General features: G+C 37.2%; 5 protein-coding genes across 5 annotated transcripts in view; 3 read left to right on the top strand and 2 right to left on the bottom strand.

Moving 5' to 3' along the window:
• Positions 1-5139: 5139 nt before the first annotated feature.
• LOC117789651 lies at positions 5140-6092 on the top strand. The gene is made up of 2 exons (XM_034628720.1): positions 5140-5290; positions 5359-6092. The coding sequence occupies exons 1-2, from the start codon at positions 5237-5239 to the stop codon at positions 5935-5937; spliced, it is 633 nt and encodes a 210-aa protein (XP_034484611.1). The 5' UTR covers positions 5140-5236; the 3' UTR covers positions 5938-6092.
• A 1464-nt stretch (positions 6093-7556) lies between these two features.
• Positions 7557-8618, bottom strand: LOC117789650. The gene is made up of 2 exons (XM_034628719.1): positions 8276-8618; positions 7557-8201 (listed from the first exon to the last, which is right to left on the bottom strand). Exons 1-2 carry the CDS (start codon positions 8487-8489, stop codon positions 7630-7632), a joined length of 786 nt encoding a protein of 261 aa, XP_034484610.1. The 5' UTR covers positions 8490-8618; the 3' UTR covers positions 7557-7629.
• A 457-nt stretch (positions 8619-9075) lies between these two features.
• LOC117789648 (T-complex protein 1 subunit eta) lies at positions 9076-14621 on the bottom strand. The gene is made up of 5 exons (XM_034628716.1): positions 14472-14621; positions 13864-14124; positions 12990-13809; positions 12597-12920; positions 9076-9582 (listed from the first exon to the last, which is right to left on the bottom strand). The coding sequence occupies exons 1-5, from the start codon at positions 14472-14474 to the stop codon at positions 9356-9358; spliced, it is 1635 nt and encodes a 544-aa protein (XP_034484607.1). The 5' UTR covers positions 14475-14621; the 3' UTR covers positions 9076-9355.
• Positions 9679-11995, top strand: LOC117789647. The gene is made up of 2 exons (XM_034628715.1): positions 9679-10273; positions 10335-11995. Exons 1-2 carry the CDS (start codon positions 9940-9942, stop codon positions 11936-11938), a joined length of 1938 nt encoding a protein of 645 aa, XP_034484606.1. The 5' UTR covers positions 9679-9939; the 3' UTR covers positions 11939-11995.
• Positions 14622-15725: 1104 nt separating the features above from the next.
• The window catches only part of LOC117790003 (protein Daple-like), a 28336-nt gene continuing 25844 nt past the window's right edge, over positions 15726-18217 (top strand). The window contains exons 1-3 of the mRNA XM_034629234.1: positions 15726-16266; positions 17265-17930; positions 18003-18049. Of these exons, the coding sequence (XP_034485125.1) occupies positions 17415-17930; positions 18003-18049 (563 nt within the window). The 5' untranslated portion in view covers positions 15726-16266; positions 17265-17414. The remainder of the gene's footprint in view (positions 16267-17264; positions 17931-18002; positions 18050-18217) is intronic.

Here is an 18217-nt window from a genome sequence, read left to right as displayed (position 1 = left end):
AAAAGGAAAAAGAAAAAGAAAACGAGAACAACCCAATCAACAAAACAATAGAAAAAAATAAACAATTGTACACGGCTTTCGTAAAGAAATTTATTGAAGCTTTGTATAATTAACAAAAAAAAAAATTACATTTGTGTTTTTATTTGCTTCTTCCCTAGCAACGTCACAGCCCAAAAAGCTTAATCAGCCAATTTCCACATTCCTACGTAAACACATACACATACCACAATATGACGATCGACGCATGGTTCCCACATGTGTTCCACACTCACATGTTCCAAGCTTTGATTTGGAACAATATTTCTAATAAGCACATGGAATACGAAGAAAACAACATAATCAAAAAAACCTTTAATATTTATGTATGTTTATGCAACAAAAGAATGAAATCAAATGGAATGATGGGCGTTGAAATACCCTTGCAGAGCTAAACAACGCATTATAGAAATAATGTTTATTAAGTAATAATATTCTACTGCTAAATTTAATTGTGAAACTTTTAAGTTGTATTTCAATGCATATTTGAGTACACTGTAAATGCATTATTTGAAATGCACGGATACTAAAGTATCCAGCTTCAGTCCTTCACCTATTCCCTATTGTCCTATATCCGGTCCCAAATCACCCCCAAATCTATGAACAAAGAGATTATAAATTTTCAATGAACCCTACAACTTGACGAATACGGATGCGGTGCGGATCACAGATCGGGGGTTATGCAAACTTCACTGAATTTCGACTCGAGTGGTAAGTGGGTAATACCCTGAGCTCAGTGTCATTCAAATATCACCTCGTCGCTGAAGAAATAAACACATAAAACTGGTCTACGTATCTACATACGTACGATCATGACTCATTTCACACGTTTTCTTCAAACTAGTATTATCTAGCGTACACACATTTATACTTGGAAACAGCTAGATACATACATGTATTTTTACATACATACATACATATGTATGTGACAAAGACGCACCAACAAAATCAACTGTAAACGTGCCTCGCATCTCACCTTCGTCCGGCAGACCCCGTCGTCAGGCGGACAAAAAAAAGAAGAAAAAAACAAAATAATAAAAACACAGCTACCACAAAGAAGAGGAAGAAACGATCGTTTTAAAGTTGTTTATTAAACGATGTCGCGAAATAAAACTGGATTCACGCAAACAAACAAAGCTGTCTCTGACTAAAATAAAGTTTTGAGCCATACAACAAAAGCAACACTGCACACACAGTCATACAGATGTATCTATGTATTGTACAAACGGACATACATACATACACATGTCAAATTTATTTCAGCATGCCGAATCGTTGCGTGCAAAAAAATATGCGATTTTCATGATTTGTGAAATGTAAATACATACAGTGACTCACAACTTATTTAACCCATTATTTTGTTGTTTAATAGTAAAAATGAAAATATGTTAAGTTTAAATTTTATTTGTATCTTCTTTCCAATAAATGATTTAAAATTTGGAATACATAGTAAATACATATGTAAAAGTTTTAAGTCAATTAACTGAGAGCCACTGTAAATATATTTATATTTATACATGTATATGTATGTAGATACATTTACATATATAAGTATTTAGATACATTTACACATGCATCTGTGTATATATTTTGGCGAATGTTAGCAGACCTAAAACAAACTAAATGTGTACCTGTATTTACATAGGTACACATTATGTAAAGGTATGCATATCCAAATTTACATATATATGTAAGCAATTATGTACAAATGTATGAAAGTACATTTGTTTATTTGTATATTGCAAATATATGTATATATATATACATATGTATATACATGTGCCTGTGCTTAAAGCTAGTCGTAAAAGCTCTATTATGCTGGACTTGCATTTTTAAATGTGTGATAAGCAAAAAATATGAGAGAATTGATGTGTACATATGTATGTATCTGCACACATTTGCAATGACCACCCTCTCTTCTATAAAATGTAGGCATTTATATGTACGTACATACATACATACATGTAGGCTATTTCGAAGCAAACGCGTAAACAATCTTATTTTTGTTTTGCTTTTTTCTTGCTGCTATTCTTCTTTTATGGTGCTGTGCTTGCGATAATTGCAATCAACAAGCAACCGCGCAGACAAACAGTGGAGCAAGGGGCTGAGGCATCACACAGATACATCGACTTATGTATGCATGTGTACGTACAGCCATGGACACATAAATAGCACAAAGGGAATGCGCAAGTGAAAGACTATCCATTTTTTTTTTTAAATAAAAGTTTAATGGCACTTTATAGTCTAGCTAGTACACTAAGTAAATATTGAATACGTTTGTAATGCTCTTAACAAAAAATAGAACAAATTAATGGTTAAGAATAAATGAGTGGTTAAAAAGTATCCTATAAAATAAATTTAAAAAATATATATATTGAGCAATTGATTTATTATTATAACTATACCATGTGGAAGACTGCAAAAAAGAAGTGAGGTGAAGAAATTATCAAAGCAAATAAACTGCTGAATTTGTGCTATTTAATTGTCCACGGCTGTAAAAACAGATATATGTATATGGGTATGTATTTTATTAGACATAGACAACTTGATGTTGACGTTGACTTGCAAATGTTTGCATATCTCTCTCGCTCTTTCCAACTACATGTAGCTCCCCCCTCCCCATTGGCCGCCTACGGCCTACAAGCAAAGCTCCAACGCTGCCGAGATAGCGAATGCGAGTTCAAAATAAAGCAAGAAAAAAATACAAATGAAAAAAAAACAAAAAGACGGGAGCAAAGTGAACTGTGTGTGCGTGTGGTGGTCTGTAGACGTTTCTACACCAATTGTATCTGTAAGATACAAACATACCTACATATATATGTAAGTGCGTAAATATATGAATATTTATATAATTGTGTATGTACACCACACGCGCGCACACATACTCTACCACAAACGCCGCTCATTTTTACAAGCTTTGTGCGTTGGTCTCGGACAGACAGACATACAGACAAATTCATATAGTTATATACAAATATATATACGTATAAATATATATTCTACTCATATGTATGTAGGTATGTACATATGTGCGAAGCGTTACGTACGATACACATACGCAAATGCTAAGAAATATAAAAATAATTTTGAATACAAATTGAAAATATATGTATGTATGTACATTTGTATGTGTACGATTTATTTTTTGTTTGTGCGTATTTTCGTATGTGAATGTACATATATATATAAAAGTGTGTACCAACGGCTTTCTCAAGCTATGGAATAATTTATTTTTGCTGCGCAATTTCTACTATTGATTCCCATCGTTGCTGTTTGTTTTGTTTTGTTTTGCTTTTTACTTTTTTTTCAACTTGCTATTGCTGCGCTGTTGACGTCGTGATGCAAATGCTTACAAATGTACATATGTATGTATACAGTGTATACATATGTAAATGTGCTTTTGATTACGGGACTGTATTTACATACATATGTACATACATGTACAGTTAGTTAAGAAAGTGTTTTGACAAAATAAAAATTTACATTTGTTACAAATAGTTCAATTCAATTAAAGCGATATTGTCATAACACTTTCTTGATGTATTACTTATACACACATATGTACATATGTAGAATATCATTATGCATTAGTATTGCACGCTTTACATCTTTGTAGTAATCAGTACACATTACTCAAAATGCCAGAATAATCAAAACACAAACTAATAAAAATGAGATGTACACTGTCAAAAAATGAAAACAACTACATTTTTAACTATCGGAAAAAGAGAGTAATTCTTAATGTAATCTTCACAGACTTGGTTTATTTAGTTTTATAATTTATGAAAGTTTGTATATATGTACATACATTTGTATGTAAAATGGATAACAGCCTATTTTACCTTTTACTCTTACATATTACATATTACAAATTTGAAATTTATTTTTGTTTTAATAATGGGAGGAAAACTTGCATTATTTGTAAACGCAGTTTTGTTAATTAGTTTTTAAGTTTAAGCATATGATTTATTTTAAATTTTTGTCAAATCAGATTCAAACAAGCTGTTATCCACTGTACTTAGTTGTGCCCATGAATTTTTGGTGGCCTACGTGACTAACGGCAAGTCTAAGAAACGCTTTACAAACGAATTTCAAACTAAATACGGTAAGTATGTAAATATTTTGTGTACAAATATTTCTTTACATGTGTAAATATACATAAACAGATATAAAAATGTTAACCTTACGCAAACATTTTGATCAAGACTACCACTCAACAAAATTTTGGAACTAAATTGATCTAGAATGTAATACATACACACATACATATGTACAATATGTATGTACATATTTTATTTACATACTCGTGCAAGTACACTGCGAGTTACTTGAATAGGGTAAACGCACTGTAAAAGGTAAACTTTCTGAGGACCCAGTTGTTTAAGTTATATATGATATTATTTTCGTAAATAATTTTCTAAATTTCACAAGTTTTTGAAAGTAAATAGTATTATATAATTGAAATAAATTATAGACTATTTATGTAATTCCTGAATTTTACTGGAGTGTACTCTATTGTTTAGTATTGCTTTTAGTATTACTTTAGTAATGGTCTATATTTTAGTTTAAATTGAATTATCTTCAGCATTACTTTTAGCGTTGATTTATATTTTAATTTTTTTATTTCCATAATGCACATGCCTTTCAAAATCTATTTTTTCATCTCTTATTTTTAGGAATTTTATAGACAATTTCTGAATGTCCTATCTTATTTACCCAAGAACTGTAGTTTAGTTTTTCGAATTTATTTAACTTCTATTCTGGAATTTATATAAACTTTTAATAAGAATAAGAAAGGTATAATTAAAGTTATAATCTAACTATCACAATTTTTTAGTAATAAAGAATTAAATAATTTTTTTTGTCATTTTGTAGTCTTCATCTGTTCCTTACTATTCTATTAAGTTTTGTTTTTAAAATGTTTTCTTGATTTCATCCCTGGCACTACCAATTTTGTAGTATAAGAAAACTCGACCCACGTGACTCGTTGATTGTCTGACAGAGGTCACAGAGGCTTGACCTCTAGTGAGCAGCCGCATGCCGCCTGACTTTCATTCAGTAGTAAATTCGTTATCAGTCTAGCTGAACTCGCAGTTGGTCCAGATTCAGATAAGCGAAAGTGTCTAGTATTATATTTATGGTGTGATCTGTTTCGCATCGAACTTGAGTTTAGTTGAACTGTTTCCAGCTACGTTGCAAGATGTCACCAACAATCACAGTTGCCACTTGGCTCATCCTCATCCTAAGCGTCCAGGCAAGTCCAAGTCTAGGACTGAGTTTATTTGAGGTACCTCAACTAATAAAGTTTCTTTCTAATTGCAGGCGAATGTTATTTTTCATTTTTCACTGGATTTCAATGTGAAACATCCCGCCAATTTCTCCGAGCCAATCAATCAGACAATCATCGTGGAGAACAATCAAGTGTCCATGCAGGACAATGAACTAAGGTCTAGTACAAATGCCCCGAATACGGATCCGGCTACACAGACCTGGTCAGAGGAGCGCCTATACAATGAGGCGGCAGTCCGGCTGCTGCTCTCAACGAAGCGATCAGTTCAACAGTTGAACACGGAGCTGGCTCCGCTTGTGGGTCGTAGCGACGATTTGGCAGCACGTCTCAAGAAAACAATGAAATATGTCAACCAGGTCGATAGCAGTCTGGAAGACGGCAATTTTGCTCATCATGTGGAGCTATTGCGACAGTATCTAACACTCGTGGATAACTTGCGATCTCCATCTAAAGCTGGCGGTGTACGTACTCTCGAATTTGTGCTACTCAAGTTGGCCCTGGAGAAATTCGGAGTGCTGGCAAATCGTCAAGAGGTTGACGCATATTTAAAACGGGCGGATTTGGCTTGGACGAGATACAAGAGTACTCAGGTTGTGATATCAGATAGCTGAACCTGAAACTTTAGCTGAGATTTAGATTATAGCATACACATAAGCATACATACTATATACTTATAATCGCATTTAATTCCCATGTACCATATACTCGTATAAGCTGTATCCTATTAAGTAAAACAATAAGCAAAGGTGGCATTCAACCAAAAGGACTTCCTGTCGATTGTTGGGTCGGTTCCACTGCATTGCTCGGCATTGATACAGGTATCAGACAAGAGGCATTCATCTGACCTAAATCTCCCTTAAACTTGTATGTCCCTATGTTGTTGGAAAATACGTTACGCACGCTGGGAATACGTTATGAGAGGAGAGGATTCAGGTAGACGCAGACAAAAGGCAGCGACGCATGAATTGCCCCGAACAGCTGCCACAGCCGAACCGATCCGTTCCTAATGTGCACGACGGCAACAGACGGCGCAATAGGGTCTGACTCTCTCCCTTGCCTCCACAGCGGTCCTGAAATTCCTGAAACTCGAACCTACTACAGAAACGGTTGAAAATTATACACACACACTTATGTACATCGATACATATGTATATAAGTTTTGTGTGCATACATATGCAGTTATGCGGGCGCGTTGTATGTATGTATGCATGTTTTTATTGTACTTACAACTTATGTGATACTTGAGTATTTGCCCGCAGTTTCTCTTAACGCTCAATTATGTCCTCAATAAGAGCCACTACAATGCAGATGTACATATGTATGTACATACAAACAGAATAAAAACATGTCTGCTACCCTGGTCTGACCAAGTAGCAAAAAATTATGCAGCAGCCCTAGTTCATGTAGCTATCATACATATATACATATGTATGTAATTTTACATAAAACTCGATTGCCAATATTCAGGTTTATGCTTTTTATAAACCGCAAACAAGTCAAACAGCTATTCGTAGTATATGCACCACAAAATGCATTGATATGGATTAACAGTTTATGTCTGTGTACATAAAAGCACACATGCAACAAAAGTTTCCGAGGGCTGTTCGAAAGTAATTGCAATTGTTAAAATGCTTATATTGCTTAATCGATCAGAAATTTTTGGCCTTCCGATTAGCTCCTAGTTTGAGATCGTGACGAGCTTTCGTAATAACCGATTAAATATTATATTTATAATATCCAATTTGTCTTAAAATATTTCATAACATAATTCTATTTATTTCAAATTGTGTTTGAGCGCCTTCAACCGATATACACGCCTTAATACTGGGTTTCCACTATGTTTGCGTGAGGAAATTTGAGAACGCACGTTCATTTCCATACAAAATCATGGCCAGCTGAGGAAGGCAATTTTTGCGTTACTGTGGACTCAAAAATACTAACAGTGGAAATAGACTATAAAAATATTTATATGCCAGGGCTAACACATATATATCGTAATAAATATTATTATCGATATTTTCGATCAATATAATGGCGCAATGTTTGATTGCATGTGAATAAATTATATAATCGACAGTAATTTGTAATAGATTTTTTTATTTTCAAGAGCTGTTTTTAACAAAACAAATGGGAGTTCAAATGTGACGCACTTCGTTACCAGGTCTACATGAACTTTTTTTAGTGGCAGTTTAAAAAACATATTTATAAAATTCATTCAAATTTATATAACTTCGAGTTGTTTTTTTTTCTTTATTATGCACTAATTTTAAAGCTGTTCTTTTAACAAATCCAAATTTCATGGTTTAATTTGTTATTGGTTTAAAGTGTCGAAGTATTTTTAGCACTTCGATTTTAAATTCTAGTTTCTGATCACTGCTCATGCGCTGCATGTCCGGCTTAATGCTATCAAAGAATGCCTGATCAGGATCTGGATCAGCGGTGGTGGATCTTGGATCTGGATCTTGAGGGAATGTGGCGGTTGATTCGCCTTTGGAGGTCACTCCGTGTAGTGTTGAGGTATTTGTCGTCGTGCAGCTTAAAGTGTCCAGCATCGTGTGCAGGCCATCGTCGGACAAGTTATGTTGATGGACAGCTGAATCCGGAGTCGCTGCTGTGCTTTGTTGATTCTCCGACTCACGACGCCGCTTGACCGGCGTTCTTAGTAAGCGATATTGCTTGCGTTTTGCTGTAGCCTTTGAATCGGCCCTGAGCGTCTCCTCCTCATCTGCGCCATCTGCCTTAACGTCCAAAAGAAAGCTCAGTTCCTTTTCGTATATGTAGGATGCTCGAGAGATCTCCTCGCCGCTCTGACGCAGCCTGTTTACCCGCAAATAACTGTCGCGCGTATTTTTCCAGCGTTTTAGCAATGTTTTTGCTGTTAATCAAAGCAAAAAAAAAGTATGTAAATAAATACTCCAAAAATGAATGCTTAACAATTTCAAAAGTTACCAATTTCCTGCTTTTCTCCGGCGCTGGCTGCATCGAAATTCTTGCAAAGCTGTAGGCCAATCTGTTGCCAGGCGTGATCGCGCAACTCACGATTGTGAAAATTCTCGTGCTCTCGATCCCAAATAATGTGATGCTTTTTAACCGCATCAATGAAATCATACATAGAATACCTTAGATTAATGCCAGCCGTTTTTAACACTTTGTGGTTGCCCATTGCAAAATAATGTTGTTTTTGCGGCGTTTGTTTGTATGTGTATATGTGTGTGTGTGTAAAAAACGCGCGCGGAAGCAACGTGCTGGCTACAAAAACAGCTAAGAACTGACGCGAGCGGCGTCTAAAAACCGCTAGCAAAGCGCACTGCAGTCGCTACTAGAGCTGCCAGATGGATGAAAAAAGACGCGTTTGTCAATTTGAAAAAAATTACTACAAAAATTCAACAAAATTCTTTAAAGTTCCAGCCTTAAAATAATAAAAGTTTCAGATTGTATGACAATCTGAAAATGGGCTTAAATCCGCAAACCAAGCCTGACAGCCAGTTTTTTGTTTGCGACACGACTGTTAAAACAAATTGGCAGCACTGTTACTACGTATGTAAATCAGCTGTGCCTTCAGTTTCAAGCGGTGCTTAATCGCAATTTTAGTTACTTTTCAATGGAGTAACAGCATTTTTGAATCGGTAAATGTGATTTGAAATAAAAATTAATATAAAAAAATCTTTCGAAAACCCTCTTTATAGCGCACAGCTCAATTTCTTAAGGGACCAGAGTTGCCAGGTGAGTGAAATAATAAGTCGTACGTGTTGTGTGTTATGAAAAATTATGTTTCATTTCATTTTATTTATTAGACATAGGCATAGGTCAGTTATTGTATATAATTGTTCAAAAGAAGCAACAAAGAAGCCTGCGATTTATGACCAAGTAATACATGTGAACGTGTGTTAAGTTAAAAGAGAAAAATGCAAATGAATTTTTGCGAAACGCATTGAGTGTATGTGTTTGTGTTTGTTGATGTTATGCTAAGTGTTATTGTTGTTGTTCTTTCGCAAGTTGTTTGCTGCGATTAAGTGTAGTTTTTTTTTTTTACATGGGCCTGCCCATACCACGACCCATTCCCATGCCGCCACCGGCCATCGGTGCCTCGCCGGCCTTGGGGCTCTTTATTGTTTCATCCACAGAAAGAATCATGCAAGCAGCCTCCGCAGCGGCGGTCAATGCATTGATCTTAATAATCGATGGCTCCCAAACGCACTGCTCAAAGTTATCGGAAATGTCCTCCTTGGTGATGTCAACACCATACCATTGGCCACCTGTTGTTTAAATAATTAAAAAAAAATGTTATATTTAAAAAGTTCAATTTTTAAAATAATTTATTAATATATCTTTTAAACTCGTGCTTCCGCTGGTTTACGCGCATCTCTAGCAGCCAGTTACAAATTTCAACACGATGGCAACGCCATGAAAAAGTGCCCGCGCATAAGAAAAAGCGACAAATATACAAGCACTGCCAATGAGAGTGAAAGAGCACACACTACAAACGTACGCTGTCGAAGGAAAGAGCTGCCAAGACAAACACGCGCTAGCCGAAGAAGTTCAGTTAGACAGCAGTTTTTGTAATTGTTAAAAATTCAATTGAATTGTAAATTGAACGTAAGCAATAAATAAAAATGTCTACATCGGGACGTAAACGGAAACAGCAGCTGAAGCCGCGTCAGGATGTGCACAGGTCGCCGGTGAAGCGTCAAAGTCTCGACGTGAAAACGGAGCCTCTGCTGGCCAGCAGCTATCCACTGGCTGACTACGATTGTGTCGACATTAAACCCGATCTAACGGAACTGCAGCTGCAACTGGCGGTGACAACGCAACTGGGAACGGCAACAACAGCAACAACAACGACAGACACTGAGGAAACGAAATCAGATTTGGAGTTGCAGCAAAGTGATTCCGATGAAGACGGTTACTCGGAGATGAATTTTGGCACACGCGAAGTCTTTTGCGAGGGTAAATAATTGTTAGACATTATATAAGGTGGACACTAAACTTTCATCCTCTTTTACTCTAGATGAAGTGGATGACTATGACGCGGAATGGACTGTGCAACAGACAACACCACGGCTCATATTTAAATTTAATACACCAAATCAGCAAACGGGCCTTAAAGCAGTCAGGAAATTTGCCTGTCCATTGCACTATTTCAATCAACTTCTGGGCAATCGCGTCGAGTTCTTTGTCCAGCTCGCTCATGGCTGCAATGCGAGAAACTTGACGTTGGGAGCAAATGGTGAGGAGTTGGAAACATTTGTGGGTCTCTGTCTGCTGATGAGCGATGTCAAGTTATCCCAGCTAAGCGACTATTGGAGCGATAATTTGTTTCATGGATTTGTTGGATTTGCTCAAAAAATGCCACTACATCGATTTCTTGAAGTGCTGCAGTCGCTGAGCTTTGATGAGCTTACGGGGAATGCAAGTGCCAGCAATGCTGGAGGGGATGCAGGCAAGCTGGTCAACTATTTTAATGCCCGCATGTCCGAGCTGTATGTCTGTGGTCAGCCATTGGTGCTGAATGAGCCCATTATTCAATGGAAGGGAAAGTTCAGCTATCAACATGAGTTGCCGGAAAGATATCGCTGCAATGCATTAATGCTGCACCTGCTGACTGAACAAAGTGGCTTGATAATCCGCATCATGCCAGAGATTGTGGAACAACATCTGGCAAGAAATTCACGACAATTGGTTGTGCAGCGCAGCCAGCTGGCATTGCAATTGCTCCAGGATCATCTACATCTGGGACACAGCGTTTATGTGTGCAAATATTATGGCAGCTATGGGCTCGCCCATGAGCTCTCCAAGCTGGGCACCTATTGCAGCGGACTGCTCGACAGGAATCGGTATGGCAACAGCAAGGCGTTGGTCCATCAGCAGCTGGCATCGAACAGCATTGCCACCAGATATGCAACTCCTCTGATGATGGCCAAGTGGCGGCGACGCGAGAAATGCGTCTATTTCTATAGCTCCGACTGTCTGGCCATCTATGCCAAGGAAATGTCCATGCAGAAGATAAATGCACGTCCCAAACTCATACAACAGTTGGACTTTCATCTGCGTCCCACGCAATCCACCAGACAACAACTCATAAGCTATCAGCCTGCCTGCTCTGGCCTGCAACGACAGCAACAGCTGCTCATCTATCTGCTTAATATGCTCGTTTTTAATGCCCATCTGCTCTATATGGCTAATGCACAGCCATCTCGAGGATTTCCCAGCTCGGAAGCTAAACTAAAGACGTATGCGGAGTTTCGTGTGGCCATCATCAAGTCGCTGCTCAAGGAGGAAAACGTAGGAGCCGCAGCAACGCTACCAGAACCGTCAACACCTCCACAGACAGCTGCAGTCAGCAGCAAGTCAAAGACTAAGATAAACCCACCGATTCGAGCTGTTGCAGAAGCCAAGCTTATTGAGCCTAAACATGAACTGGTTGTAATTCAACAGCACAAGACGAAGCCGGTGCGCAAGAATTGCCAATATTGCAGCAAGGGCGGCATGTTGCAATTCACCAAGTACATGTGCAACCTCTGCCCCAGTAATCCAGGACTCTGTCAGGATCCCTGCTTTCAATTGTGGCACGATCAACTCAAAGACCAAAATATGACAACAAATGCAAACTAAATGTAAATTTGATTAAAATATTCACTAAACAAAACTGTTTCGAGTTTCCATTTCAACTTGATCTTGATTAGCTTGATACATTGTTCTAATAATCTGAGATTCATAGGAACCTCTTTCTAAGGAACATTTTTAAAATTTGCATTTAAGTAAATTTAAAAATATCTAACGCGCTTAAGAATATCAAAATTCAAGATAAAAAAAAAAAAGAAACAAAACTAGATGATTTGTAATTAGAAAACCAAAATTTAAATTGGGAGAGTCTGAAGATTTGGACTTCTGCACTTTTTCCTACTGCATTTCAAAACTTCGGTTTATTATTTAGAAATTTTGATCCATTTTGTTTTACTATATTTCTAAAATAAATTAGAAATAGTAAAGTATGTATTTTTTAAGAAAACTTAAATTTTTTTCCAGATATAAAAAAAATTTATCTTAATATTTGAATAGAAAAATCAACGAAAGTCTAAAAATATCAAAGCTACTTTTTCCTTATAATAATGAACTAGATTTTTGAAATTATTGAACTTTGAATATTATTTGAAATTTGTTCCTAGTTTTAGCTTTCTTTAATCCACAATTATTTGAATTATCTAAATTAGCCTTGGGGTATCTGATTTATAAGTTGACAGATTGATATTTGAAGTTAATTGTGACTTACCTTGGGCATGCTTCTGGCGCAGCTTGTTGAGAATGTTGGTTGCATCGAAACCGGCATTGTCGCACAGTTGACGGGGAATAATCTCCAGTCCCTTGGCAATAGATGCAATCAGCAGCTGCTCCTTGCCGGCAATGGTGCGTGAGTAATCTCGCAGCACCTTGGAGAGTTCCATTTCGATGGCACCGCCACCGGCGACAACTGAATCGTGTTGAATGGTGCGACGCACAATCATAATAGCATCGTGCAGTGAACGCTCCGTCTCCTCGAGGAACTGCTCAGCGCCACCACGAAGGATCAATGTGCTAGTCTTGGCATTGGGGCAGCCTATTGATCAAAATGGATGTTAGAAGATCCAATAGTCTGTATAATAATAATCTGTATAGTTGTGCTTACCTTGGAATAGATTGAAACGATCGCCGCCCACTTGACGCTCCTCGAAACGCTCGCACAGGCCCAGAACATTGGCTTTAATGTCGTTGGCCGTGGTCATAACGGCGCCGCCGCAGGCCTTCATTGTACGCTTGAGATCCTCTTCGGGAACACGGCCAGCGCAGAAAATGTCGCGATCGGCGAAATACTGTGTGGCCACATCACCAATGGGCAACTTGGAGAGCACCACATTGGCACCAGATTCGTGAATTTTGGCCAATTTATTGTAGAGAATTTGCCATTCGGCATCAACGACTTTCTGATACTCTTTGACGTTGTCGACACGAATCTCGGCATTGTCACGCTCCGCCTTCAATTCCAGTTCGATGTTAAGCAAAGCAATTTTGCAGTTCTCGTAGGATTTGGGTGCCATCTCGAAGCCGGCATACGAGAAGGTCTTCTTAAATGCAACACCCGAAATCAATTGGGATTCCTCCAATGAACCGCCGGCAACCTTCTTGATGCCAATCATGTTCAGTGGCAGCAGCTCATCCAGAGAGAGGACAGCATCGACAACGATTTTGGAAAAGAAATCCTTTTGCTGATGTATCAGCTTGGATGACATGGCCGTGGCGGCACATTTCTCGAGCAGGGCACGTTGCTGGTCCTTTGATTGGTTCTCAATACAAACGGCCATTTCATTGATCTTCTCCATACAGAGCTGCAGTGCCTTGCGTATGGCTTTGATCACAATGCGCGGATGGACGCCCTCCTCAATGAAGGGTTTCACCTGCTTGAGGAACTCGCCAGCCAGCAGCACAACGGATGTGGTACCATCGCCCACCTGTATTTCAAGTTGTTATTTAATGTTATTTGAATCAAAATAAATGAATCTCACCTCGGCGTCCTGTGATTTGGCAATGTCAACCAAAGTTTTAGCAGCTGGATGAATGATCTCCAGTAGTTTCATAATTGTGGCGCCATCATTTGATATAGTCGCTTTGCCCTGCGCATCCACAATCAATTTGTCCATGCCGCGGGGACCCAAAGTGGTCCGGACAGCGTCCACAATCGATTGGCAGGCATTGATATTCGATATCAGCTGCGGCTTGCCCTGCGACGTGTCGGTGCCTTCCTTCAGGAGCACTATTTGTGGCTGCTGCAAAATGAAACAAAACCAAACCAAATTAGTCAGCAACCATTTAATTTGACAGCTGTAAGCTGTGAGCCTCAGATGTCATTCGGCGGCAGTTTGCGAGAAGCTTCTTTGAAGGTTATGTTTTTTGAAGTGCCGCATGATGCACAGTTGCATTCTAATGCACTCTCCCATCACTTGTTGAATATGCTGTTATGCTGTTTAATTTATCTATAATTTTAACTATTCTTATTAATTACTTTAATCACGAGGGTCACACATGGCGTTAAATCACGCATTTGTCATTTACTTATATATTTGTTAATTACACTTGAATTCTTGTCGTTGCACTAATTTCCACCTTTACTAACCATTTTTAAGTGATGTTATTTGCCGTTGTACGTTAATATTAGCTAAAACAATCAATTTTGGTAGCAGACAGGCGGCAATATGATTTTCTTTCACGTTTTCCGCAATGAGTAAGCGGCAGAGTTCTCAATTATCGATGACACTATCGATACGATAACAGGGCTGCAAATATATAAATATGCAAAATATCGTATAGGTCGTTGCGATATTATAAATGGTTAATATCGATAAGACTATATTCATTCGATAACATGTACTGTGACGTATGTATTGACCAGCTTGCAACTGGTTTTCAAAAGCGACCGTTACAAAGAACTTTAATAATTGAATTAAATGAAGTTAAGCAAAAATAATATTTAACGCTGAATGATAAAAGTATAGCTTTTTTCACACATATTTCAATAAACTAGTGTTGAGAATAAATGTGTAATTGTCCCCTTTTATTCAAACTTCAAATATAGATGTGTTTTTCTATCTATTTATATAAATTTGGCGATCTTCCACTCGTAGCACACGCATATTCCATTTTAGAATTTGGTTGCGTGTTTTTAGTTTGTTCCGATCGCTCAACTTGAGTGAGTTGTTCGCATGAGCAGAGGAGCTATTTAAAAGCCAATTCAATTATCAACTATGTTCAAATAGTCTCACCTAAATCTAATTCGGTAAAATGGAATTGGAATTTTAGTTGCTTCACGTTTCTTATATCGAAGACATTAAAGTGATTACGAAACTGTAACTATGCAGGACTTAAATAACGAAATAAACATATATGAGGAGTAAGTAAATACATCGTTATACATAAAAAATATGTTTTCATATTAAAAGGTCTAAGTTTAGAACTCATTTTCTCATTTGTCTCATGCACACCGAAAACTTAGTGTCCTAATTGTGTCCATCATTCATCGTGTCGTTAAGTCGCTGTCATAAATTTATGTATCATTTGTAAAGCTTCAGCTGTTGTCAGTTCCCCCTTTTGATTTGTAGCTTCTAGAGAAACTATGAAACACACATGGTTTGTTTTTGTTATGAATGCAGTCAAAACAAATACTTAAGATTCAATCAATTGCCGCTTCCGGCATCGCCTGTTCCCGGTCAAGAGTTTCTTTTAGTAGGCGAAAGCTTTTACACCCCTCTGTCGGCAATTGACCCCAACCCGCACACGCATTCAGAATGCATCAATAAAATGTCAAAGCTTTCTTGAATTAAACGGAGCAAAATATAGAAAGCACAAGCGCACGAAAGCTCTCGCCGTCGGGTTAGTCAATCGGTGTCCGACCGAAACGAAAGATCTCTCCGCTTAACAACGCTAAGCAAAACGAAACTAGCAACTAGAATAAAAAAGTTTATTTTTTAATTGAAATTAATTAACAAATTGATAACAAAAAATATATGCAACATTTAATACATATTTTTCGAAGAACTTTAGCAGTAGCTGTAATATTATCGAATATATTGAAAGCTACTTGTTACCGACTCAAACGAATTGAAAAAGTGTCGAATTTTCTTATAATAAAATACAAGATTTTAGTGGAAACAATTACTGTATGTATATTGAAAAGATTTTAAGTGCTACTCGGCATATACTAAAATTAACTTAGTATACGCAAATTGACGTCATTGCAAGAAACACTGCGAGAAAAATTAGTTCAAACGAACCGCAAAAGTAAATAAACAGAATCAATTTGAAATTACGAAATTACAAGTGGAGTGAGACAAAAGTCAAAGAAAACAACAATTTCCTATGCCAAACTTTGTTCTAGTTAACGCCAAGTATATCCAAGGTTTTTAATGTTAATGGTGCGTATATGTACTAAGTGTGTGATCTTGAATGAATCAGATTCCCGAACAATTTATAAATATTTTTGTGTACACATTTTAACGACTCATCGTTTGCTGTATGATAAATAGAAAACTTTTAAGAAATGTAGCAAAATGTTCATAATTTCTGACAGATTGAAGTCTATTTTTTTTTGTGGTATGGATGGTGGTTGGAGATGTTGTGGGCGAATGTGAAAGGCAAGGCACGTGATGTCACCATGTCGTGCTCCAAACCAAATAACACTTTATTAACGATGTCGAGTTGAGGCAACACAATTTTAATTTAATTAAATGTGCAACATGAGCTCTATAAATATACTTATACATACTTGATACATGTAATCTACTTATTCAAATTTATTAAGTCTTTCAAATCAAATTCCAATCGTAAGTTCTATATATTCAGAGAGAGAGAGAGAGAGAGAGAGTATAGTATATATAGAGATTGTCGGCCTTGATAAAGATGATCTTGCTATAATATTCAGAGAGAATGAGGCCCTCGACCATATAGATGATGTCTGTACTGTATTCAATTTGCTATCTATATATACAAGTATATATAGGTTTGACTGTATTGTTATTATAAAGCGGATGCAAGAACAATGTAAAGAATTTTGTTGCTTTGCCACATCATAAAATACAATTTTCATGCGTGTTTATACGGATGGTACAGCCCCATTTGCTCTAGGGGCATTACATGTGTTTATGCATATATCATTGAAAAGGCGCGCCGCTTGACGTCATGTACATAGATATAAAACTTACAAAGTAACATTAACTAGACTACCATGATAAATAGCAGTTGCATGTGTGCCACATATTGTTGAAAGGAAAGCTCTACACTTTCTGTATAAATCAATAAAGGGGAGAACTTGTTGAACAACAAAAGAGCTTAGAAGTTAACCGGGCTGTTTAAGAAACCCTTCAAATGCAAGTTAAATATTTAAAACATAAAAATTCGATTTTCTATATTATAGATAAAACCTGAATGAAACTCAGCGGCTACGAGATTGATTGATTCTTCCAAATGATTGACGAGACTTTCAGTTAGGTCGGACCACACCGCATATGCAGCATATTTTAACGACGGCTAAATTTTTTATATGTTCAAAGTTCATACATAAAAAATGGCTGAAAATCAATTAAAAACGACCTCTAGCAAAGGGTACAATGAGAAAATCGCACACATATTGATGCCCCATAATGGGGCAGTGCGTAAAATGGAGCACGATCAGGTCTCCAAACCAAAACAGAGCTTCCAGCACGAAAATGAAGACTGGCAAGCGCTTGTCTTAAGCAAAAATAAATTGAAACGTAAAAAGAAACTGAGCACATCGCTCACATCCGTTGGGGATACCGTAAATCAGGAGAAACGCACACGCATTGAAGGCATACACTTGAATATTAAGTCTCGACACGAGACTGCCAACTCGATTGCCCACACAGCTGTCCACCCGATTGCCAACTCGACAAAAGCTCCTGTCAAGCAGCCTGAGCGCAAAGTCGAACGTCCAGTTATAATTGGCGGCGTTAATGTGCTTTCAACGGCACCACAGCGTTTCAAGCGTAAGCTTCAGGAGAATGTGGACACTATACAAAAGCTGAATGCACTTGCAGAACAGCTGCGATTGGAAGTAAACGAGGTAATATTTAAATAACATTAAAATCATTTAAAAGCATTGTTATTTAATTATATATTCTTTTTTTATTTAAAGCTTAAGTCCAGCCTTATAACTGAACGCGGTGCGGTGCGCGCTTTAAGGTATGTGACAGTTTTTGGCGAAAATATTATTTGGTACTTTTCGGTATTGAATTGAAAATAATTCATATCTTGTCATATTTATTGCTCATTTCAAATCCTTAATTCGTCATTTTACTTAAAATTTTAAATAATTATTTCTCAATAAATAAAGGAAACCTTGATATTTGT

Source organism: Drosophila innubila, assembly GCF_004354385.1.
Source record: "Drosophila innubila isolate TH190305 chromosome 3R unlocalized genomic scaffold, UK_Dinn_1.0 2_E_3R, whole genome shotgun sequence".
NCBI lineage: Eukaryota > Metazoa > Arthropoda > Insecta > Diptera > Drosophilidae > Drosophila > Drosophila innubila.
The sequence above is the reverse complement of the archived record's forward strand: the minus strand, read 5'-3'. Positions and strand labels throughout refer to the sequence as shown.

What these genes read in the sequence shown, in the direction of transcription:
- LOC117789648 (XM_034628716.1), bottom strand. An exon ending in TCGTTTCAATCTATTCCAAG is followed by an intron (nt 12,921 to 12,989) that starts GTAAGCACAACT and finishes TTTGATCAATAG; the next exon opens with GCTGCCCCAATGCCAAGACT. An exon ending in GCGCCAGAAGCATGCCCAAG is followed by an intron (nt 9,583 to 12,596) that starts GTAAGTCACAAT and finishes TTTAAACAACAG; the next exon opens with GTGGCCAATGGTATGGTGTT.
- LOC117789647 (XM_034628715.1), top strand. Translation starts at nt 9,940, where the DNA reads ATGTCTACATCGGGACGTAAACGGAAACAGCAGCTGAAGCCGCGTCAG. An exon ending in ACGCGAAGTCTTTTGCGAGG is followed by an intron (nt 10,274 to 10,334) that starts GTAAATAATTGT and finishes CTTTTACTCTAG; the next exon opens with ATGAAGTGGATGACTATGAC.
- LOC117789651 (XM_034628720.1), top strand. Translation starts at nt 5,237, where the DNA reads ATGTCACCAACAATCACAGTTGCCACTTGGCTCATCCTCATCCTAAGC. An exon ending in TCCTCATCCTAAGCGTCCAG is followed by an intron (nt 5,291 to 5,358) that starts GCAAGTCCAAGT and finishes TTCTAATTGCAG; the next exon opens with GCGAATGTTATTTTTCATTT.
- LOC117789650 (XM_034628719.1), bottom strand. Translation starts at nt 8,489, where the DNA reads ATGGGCAACCACAAAGTGTTAAAAACGGCTGGCATTAATCTAAGGTAT. An exon ending in CGGAGAAAAGCAGGAAATTG is followed by an intron (nt 8,202 to 8,275) that starts GTAACTTTTGAA and finishes TTTGATTAACAG; the next exon opens with CAAAAACATTGCTAAAACGC.